The 8,672-nt window shown below is 35.1% G+C and overlaps 1 protein-coding gene across 1 annotated transcript; it reads left to right on the forward strand.

Moving 5' to 3' along the window:
- The first annotated feature begins 3,294 nt into the window (after positions 1–3,294).
- LOC133309422 (DEAD-box ATP-dependent RNA helicase 24) lies at positions 3,295–7,653 on the forward strand. The gene is made up of 5 exons (XM_061510187.1): positions 3,295–4,197; positions 4,362–5,590; positions 6,570–6,609; positions 6,824–7,241; positions 7,333–7,653. The coding sequence occupies exons 1-5, from the start codon at positions 3,585–3,587 to the stop codon at positions 7,376–7,378; spliced, it is 2,346 nt and encodes a 781-aa protein (XP_061366171.1). The 5' UTR covers positions 3,295–3,584; the 3' UTR covers positions 7,379–7,653.
- Positions 7,654–8,672: the final 1,019 nt, after the last annotated feature.

Consider the following 8,672-nt stretch of genomic DNA (forward strand, 5'->3'; position numbering starts at 1 on the left):
GTGGTGTCGGTACTGTGTTTGCCAGATACCCGTTCGCAGGAAACCGCTTACTTAGACTTTGTGCATTAGGTTTGCTTGTGTGAGTTTTGGAATTGGAAAATCATATGCGCTCCCAATAATAGAAGGGTCTAATGCATTGTGTTGGCTTTAGTTGAGTTTATGTAATTTGTGTGTGCTTTTCTTTTCTTTTTTTCTCCATTCAATCCATAGTTAGGTGGAGTTTGATTGAATTTATGGTATAAATATATACCATCACATTGTTATTGATATAACACTCCTGATCTGGTTCTCCACAATTTTAGATTTGTAAGTTGACATAGGTTGAATATGTCTATTTATATTTATTAAAAAATTATAACAACAGTTGAATATAGACATAAATAAGGGAGAGATATTTTGATTCTAGTGTAAAACTTAGAAGACTTACTTTCTATTTTAACTATTAATTTTCGTTCATTTAAATGTTGTCATTTTTTAAAGTTAATATTTAATTAATTGATATAACTCAATAAACTATAATCATTAGAGGGACGAAAATTCATTATTAAAATGGAAAATAATACTTTTAAATCTTAAACCAGAGTCAAAATATCTCTCCCCATATAAATAATATGATCATAATTTATTGAATTATATTAATTAATTAGTTATTAATATTTAATAATAATATTCATTAAATGTAAATTGGTGAAGGACTAATAATAAATAGTGTAAGATTTTAAATATTTGCACATATATAAATTGTTTGTTTTCCTATTATCGTAAGTCTTAATTGTTGGTCCAGACATAATTATAATTAATTAATCCTTGAGAAAGTCTTAACCTCCAAAACAAGGATGCAAAGCTACGAATCGACTTTTAAAAAAATGATTTAAATGAGTCAAAATTAGATATCTAAATTTGACTTGTTTGAAACTATGAAGTTTCAACTCAACTTGTTTATATCTTATTTTTTATTTTCTTTCTTAAATGACTTTTTGAATTGTTTTTTAAGTCTATTAATCTATTATTTACTCAATTTTTTTCATGTTACAAGATTAAATAAAAATACGAGAAAATAAAAAATAACATAAAATACATCACAATCCAATAGCAGCAACGAGTGACGCAAGTAGAAGTGAGTTGCATATTTAGAAGATAAAAAGGTATATTCCACACTTAAAAGTAAAAGACCATACCATTTTGTTAATAAAGGAGATTGAAATTTTATTTGTCTCCTTAAAGGAGAAAATTTGCTCACCAATCAGAGACGTTATCTAAGACGCATGTCTGACATTGATATCTGTCCTAGATGCCTTAATGAGTGTGAAAGTTGGCCTCCACATGGTCAGTCTCCAAGGAGGTTTGGAAATCTTTTATCCCTCCTTGTAAAATGGTTTCATTTCTTCTCTATTAACTTTCTCTTGATTGGATTTTTCATAATTTGTCTCATTCCCCACCCTTGTTTATGGATCAAAACTGGCCCCTTTTGTTTGGTGTTGTTTGTTGGAAACTTTGGGCAGGCAAAAATGAATTGGTGTTTGATAATACTCATCCTGCTGTGGAGACTCTTGTTGGGAGTGCTCAAAGTCTCAAACAAAAATTTCTTGATGCTCAAATGCTTCTTTGCAAAGCTGGTCTACATCCTAAACCCATGGAGCATGCCCTTATTTTCTGGAAATTCTTAGAAGTTGGCTAGATTAAAGTGAACACCGGCGGTTCTTGTAGCAATGGTGGTGCTCGAACAGGCTATGGAGGTGTCTTGAGAGATGCTTCTGGCAACTGGATTATGGATTTTTCTAAAAATCTTGGTATTGGAATATCTACCATGGCTGAGCTTTGGGGTATGCTTATTAGCTTGGAGATGGCCTAGAATCTTGGATACAAAAAGATTCACTTGGAAGGTGATTTAGAAGTTCATCGAGGATGGATATCCCCTTATCATCCCCTCTCGAATCTGGTGCTACAAATTCACTGCCTCCTCCATATGATTTGTGAAGTTAAAATCACTCAGACCTATAGAGAATGAAAGAGTGTGGCTGATTGGTTTGCTACCCAAGCTCATCTCTATAGTTGAGATACTTTGATCTTCAATAACCCTTCCTGATTATTTGCAGAAGTTGAAAAATGATTTTCAGGCCATCTCTTGGCCTAGAAATATAACTATTAGTTAGTTGTTTTTGTTTTTTCCTGTATCTCCAGAAAAAAAGGAGATTAAAATTTTAAAATGAATTATATATTTTCATTACATGAATTGATGACCATCCCAACTAGTGTTTGGAAAAAGTTAACCAAGACATGATTCGGTTGTTTGCAAAAATAATTTATAATTGATAAATACGTCAAAAAATTGTAACACAAAATCACTTTTTCCAAAATTTATACCCAAACCTGATATCACAGTCGAGGGAGAGGAGTTAGACTGTGTTAACGTTTTGACGAAGGATATTCATCAATTGATCTAAATCAATTCAAACCACGGTAATCAAACTGAAAAATTGATAACGGAAATAATAGAAAATTGAAAAAAATAGCATATTTTAATTGGATTGAATCAGTTTTCGGTTTAGTTGATGAAAACTGATCCAATTCAAACCGATCCAATGTATTATGTATTTATTATTTTTGAAAGATGGTGGCTTGGAATCTTGTTATTTTGTAGACTTTAAATATTAGATATTATTGAAGCAAACTATCTTGCATTAGTTTTTTATTATTTATTAATCTATTTTAACTCTTCACAAGTTCTAAGACTTATAGTTTGATGTTATCAAAAAAAAAAAAGACTTATAGTTTGAAAACTTAAATTTATTTTTCGGTGGTTTGTAAATTTGTATGATTTTATTTCAATATAGCTAGAGATAAAAATTAAAAATCAATGCAATCAAAATTGAATAAAATTAAATTGGACTGAATTAAATTTAAAAAAAAATCAAATTAAATAGATGATTAAATAATCAAACAAAAAAAATTAAATTAAATAATTTTTATTTCAAAATCAATAGAATCCGGACTGATACACTGCAAACTTCCCTAGTTTTTATAAGGGAAATAATAGCCTTATATTGCATAATAAAATTATCTTATGTCATATACTTATAGAATTTCGTGTTTTTTTTTTGTTTTTTTACATTATAGACTCTACATATTTATGTCACTTACATAAAAGTACTATCTCATGTAAGATGAGATTAATAAACCCCTTTTTATACCCTTTTTTATAGGTGGGGAAACCAGAAATCCCCCCCGTCAATTTGGCAAATACAATCCCTTGAGATGGGCCAGCTTAATGGGCTTTCTCATATGGTTCGGGACCCGCCCACCCAACTCTAGATCCGTCGTCATCATCTCCTTCCTTTAACCAGGCATCGACCACGGTTGGGTGCAAAATTGCTGGTTGCAACGCAACGTTCCACACGCGGAAGCGCCAAATTCCCTTAGCCGTAGACCATAGCTCCGTGACTCCGTCACCCCTGTTTTACTAAACCGATAACCCTAAATTCCGTTATTTCACTTTTCTTACACCACCCTCTCAACTTCGCGCAAGCTCAGTTAGGGTTGTCTCTTGCTCTCGTTGTGTTTTACTACAAAACCAATCGCCAGACATGTCGAAGAGGAAGTTCGGATTCGAAGGGTTTGGCATAAACCGCCAATCAACCTATAGCTTCGAGCGATCTCAAGCTCCTCAGCGACTCTACGTTCCTCCCTCGTCGCGGCACGGCCATGACAATTACGAAGATACTGACCTCGACAACATCGATTACGACGACAACGATGGTCCCAGGGAGGAAGAGAACAACGACAATGGCGGCGACAAGAAGGACGGTAACGACGACGAAGAAATCGATCCCCTGGATGCGTTCATGGAAGGGATTCACGAGGAGATGAAGGCGCCGCCGCCTCCGAAGCCGAAGGAGAAGGCCGAGGACAAGTACAGAGATGACGAGGAGGACGATCCGATGGAGAGCTTTCTGAGGGCGAAAAAGGACCTAGGGTTGACGCTGGCTTCGGAGGCGCTGCATGCTGGGTATGATTCTGACGAGGAGGTTTATGCTGCTGCCAAGGCTGTGGACGCTGGTTTAATAGAGTATGATTCTGATGATAACCCTATTGTTATTGACAAGAGGAAAATTGAGCCCATACTTCCTTTGGATCACAGTTCCATTGATTATGAACCCTTTAATAAGGATTTTTATGAGGAGACCCCTTCAACATCAGGTAATTCAACTGCATAAACTCGTTCATGACAGTTCTGTTTGGAACAAACTCTATTTGCACAAGTGTGAGTCCTTAGCTACTTTTTTTATTTTAATGTCATTAAGTTTTGAGTTAACTGAGATTGAACATCTGGCGCCTATGTTTTTTTTCTTTTTTTACTTCAGGTATGAGTGAGCAAGATGTAACTGAATACCGGAATAGTTTGGCTATTCGTGTATCGGGTTTTGATGTTCCTAAGCCAATAAAGACATTTGAGGATTGTGGGTTCTCTCCACAAATTATGAATGCTATAAAAAAACAAGGTTATGAGAAGCCCACGTCTATACAATGCCAAGCTTTACCGGTTGTGCTTTCTGGTAGAGATATCATTGGTATAGCAAAAACTGGTTCCGGTAAAACTGCTGCTTTTGTGCTTCCAATGATCGTGCATATCATGGATCAGCCTGAACTCCAGAAGGAGGAGGGTCCTATAGGAGTGATATGTGCACCTACTAGAGAATTAGCACATCAGATATATCTGGAGTCCAAGAAATTTGCAAAATCGTATGGTATTCGTGTCTCTGCTGTCTATGGTGGAATGTCAAAACTTGATCAGTTCAAAGAACTCAAGGCAGGCTGTGAGATAGTTGTTGCTACCCCCGGCAGATTGATAGACATGCTAAAAATGAAGGCTTTGACAATGATGAGAGCAACTTACCTGGTTCTTGATGAGGCTGACCGGATGTTTGATCTTGGATTTGAGCCACAAGTAAGGTCCATTGTTGGTCAGATTAGGCCAGACCGCCAAACTTTACTCTTCTCTGCAACAATGCCTCGGAAAGTTGAAAAGTTGGCCAGGGAAATCCTTACTGATCCTATTAGAGTAACAGTTGGGGAGGTGGGGATGGCAAATGAAGATATTACTCAAGTTGTTCACGTAATTCCTTCTGATTCTGAGAAATTGCCGTGGCTTCTGGAGAAGCTGCCTGAAATGATTGATCAAGGTGATGCCCTCGTATTTGCTTCCAAGAAGGCCACTGTGGATGAAATTGATTCGCAATTGGCTCAGAGAGGCTTTAAAGTTGCTGCCTTGCATGGCGATAAAGATCAAGCTTCCCGTATGGATATTTTGCAGAAGTTTAAATCTGGCATCTACCATGTGCTTATTGCCACTGATGTTGCTGCTCGAGGTCTTGACATCAAGTCAATCAAGTCAGTGGTGAATTTCGATATTGCAAAAGATATGGACATGCATGTCCATCGCATTGGAAGAACAGGCCGTGCTGGTGACAAGGATGGGGTTGCATACACTCTTATAACTCAGAAAGAAGCACGATTTGCTGGTGAATTGGTTAATAGCTTAGTTGCTGCTGGTCAGAATGTGTCCATAGAGTTGATGGATCTTGCTATGAAGGTAAAAATGCCCGTTATAGTATATTCTTGTTTCATCAACATATATTGATGTTTATACAACTCATTTCAAGCTTGTAGACTCTACTATCTGTGGAATTATTGTTAGTTCATGTGATTGTAGGTTTTGCAGAATATCCTATTCATCCCTTTATTATGATATTCTTGTAGGTCTTGTTGGTTCACTGTAAGCTTTAATATAATAATGCTATTTACATGCTAAGAATCAATTAATAATTAGTACATTTTACTTAGCAGAGTTAAAGTAATGGTATTAATGCTGGCTGAGGTAGGTTTTTAAGAGGCTAAGAACATCAAAACTACATACTTTTGATAAAAATTCCATATCCATAATATCATTAGTTTTCTTAGGTTTGACTGTTTGAGAATAGCGCATCTTTTTTTTTTTTATGGTTTTAAAATCACTGAATTGCTCTTTTTGAAATGTGAAATGGTTCATAGGCTTGGTTGGTGTTGAGCAGTTGAATATGAAATTAAGGTCATGGAAGTATACAGATAGGAAAATATATTGGAATGAACAGTTTGGTAAGAGTATGGAAGGACAAATTGTTTTGGGAGTATAAAATAATGGTTGACTGCTTGATTGGTTGAAGGAAATAATAGTTGCCCGGAAGAGAATGAAATTGGTATTTTGTTGCCCTTGTCATCTTGGCTTGTTCATTTCAGCTACTCACGTTGTCAATCCGGAAAAGCCTTCTGTTCTAAGCCTTCTGTCATCAAAGGAATGGATTAGTTCTCACAACCATTTAGCTTATTACATCTGTAGGGTTGGTGCACTAATAATAAAAAGAGTTTATCGTGGAGATGCTTTTGTCTTTTATTAATACGTTTATTTTCCTTATTTTGTTGTTTTCTGCTCCTAAAATCTTGCCTTTTTCATATTTTAAGATGATGCTAAAAGGTTTAGATATCTCGTATGTGTCTTGATATTATTTAATGATGTTTATCTTGGAATTCAATAGGATGGGAGATTCAGGTCGAAACGTGATGCAAGAAAAGGAGGTATGAGATGTGACTAGCTCACTAGCATTATTGTGCCTGTAAAATAATAAATTTGGTGAGCAAAACAATGATAATAAAAAAAGGAGATCTGATTTTGCTGTAACACACCAGTTTATGCACTTGTCATTGGTCGTATTTTTATGCTTTAGCAGTAGAATCCTGATATTGGCAATTGCTTGATTGGAGGATCTATCTCTGAACATGTGTTGTGCAGGTGGTAGAAAAGGCAGAGCTAGAGGAGGAGGTGGCAGCGGCGGCGGCGGAGGTGGCCGAGGTGTGCGTGGAGTAGATTTTGGCTTGGGCATTGGATATAATCCAGAGTCAAATAACGCTTCATCTAACCAAGTTTCAAGTCGATCTTCCACTGCAAATTCTCTACGAACAGGAATGATGTCACAATTTAAGAGCAACTTCGTTGCTGCTTCATCAAACTCTCAGAATCAAGGATTCAGTAACAATACGAGCATGGCTGCCAATAAGAGACCAGCACTCCCTGGCTTTGTATCTGGTGGATCAATTGGTGGGGATATAAATACTCACCAATATACTGCTTCATCCAATCCTGCTACATCAGCAGTAAATTCCACAAGCCAAAGTTCTGGAGGAAATCCTGGTCAGAAGAGCACAAACAGGTTATTTTTCTTAGCTGAACTTGCTACATACGTATCTTAATGGTTAAATAATTTGGTTGCTGATGAAGTTTTTGATTTTCTTTTGCTGCAGTTCTAAACCGAAAGAAAGACGAAGGCCATCAGGTTGGGATAGATAGTCTATCTCATTATGGTACTTCTATCAAATCTATGAATGTTCCTATATTATAGGTCAAGTCTTGATTTGAATTTGTTTGTATTATGAATGCTCTAATTTCCGATCACGTATTATTTTAGCTTCTAAGTTGTAGAAAGGTTTGAGGTTTGTTTGGTTCTATTTTTATTTTTAAAAAAAACCATTTTGCCCACAAACGAAAAGAACAACAAACCCTTATCCTACGAAGTGTGGTCGATTACACCATTTACACATATGAATCAGCGGTATAGGTTCTGCTAAAAAAAAATTAATTAAATGTTTTGTACAATGCAACTTAAACCCTCTGTCAGGTCACCTTTCCCCACCATTGCATTTTATAAATCAGTAGATTTCAACTTCATTTATTTATTCATTTATTATACGATGAAAGTATTTCTGGATTAATTTTCTGTTAATTGAGACTTAAAAGTACGCCTTCACTCTTCATGGTATGTTTTATGGGTTTAGTGAGTGTTCTTTTTACAGGATGAAATGAATTAAGGAAAAAGAGAGGGTTATTACAAATAATATAAAAAATATAAAATAAAAAAAATAATATACTAGGCCGGCTTGAAAGGCTCTAAGGTCGAGTTTTTGAATTGGAGCCTGAGGTTTTTTTATTAAACGAGCTTTTATACAAATTCAAATCTGGTGTCAACAATTAATTTTAGACATGTAAGTTCAGGCCTTCACGAGCCGAGTTAAAAGCCCTTGACTCGTTTAGCACCCGAGTGAAAAGAGTTTGCAGTCTGCACGTCCCAAAAGTTTTATTTAGGATTTGAACGTACACTTTTTTGACAATTCATCCATCCTTGGCTCATATTATAAGTTTATAACACGAGTCAACCCTTGAGATTTATATTCATCCTTGTAAATTCATTTTAGTTGTCACTTATACAAATATTTTGATTTAATATATAATTTGGTTTACTTCTATTACTGTTTCAGGAGGATTTTTTTATTTTATTTTCATGTATAGAAAGAGTTTATTAGGAAAAAAAAAATATTCGATAATATAATTTATTTTTATTTTCAGAGAATAAATAATATATATTTAATAATAATAACATATTTTACTGTGTGTATATTTAACAAATAGTGTATCAGAAAAAAAAAGTTTATTTCTTATTTCCGTCAATTTGTATTCCTACACTACCAGTTTATTATATGGGTAATACATAGCTACTGTTACAGGAAAAAGAAGTTTTTTCCAGTAGAGACAGTTTTTCGTGGGCCCCATCGATTACTTTTTCTCTCTCCTTGAATTATTTTCTCTC

The sequence above is a fragment of the Gastrolobium bilobum genome, unplaced genomic scaffold (genome assembly GCF_033153095.1).
Source record: "Gastrolobium bilobum isolate Gb01-03AN ecotype WA unplaced genomic scaffold, APGP_CSIRO_Gbil_v1 utg2122, whole genome shotgun sequence".
Taxonomy (NCBI): domain Eukaryota; kingdom Viridiplantae; phylum Streptophyta; class Magnoliopsida; order Fabales; family Fabaceae; genus Gastrolobium; species Gastrolobium bilobum.

What these genes read in the sequence shown, in the direction of transcription:
- LOC133309422 (XM_061510187.1), top strand. Translation starts at nt 3,585, where the DNA reads ATGTCGAAGAGGAAGTTCGGATTCGAAGGGTTTGGCATAAACCGCCAA. An exon ending in GGAGACCCCTTCAACATCAG is followed by an intron (nt 4,198 to 4,361) that starts GTAATTCAACTG and finishes TTTTTACTTCAG; the next exon opens with GTATGAGTGAGCAAGATGTA. An exon ending in ACGTGATGCAAGAAAAGGAG is followed by an intron (nt 6,610 to 6,823) that starts GTATGAGATGTG and finishes TGTGTTGTGCAG; the next exon opens with GTGGTAGAAAAGGCAGAGCT.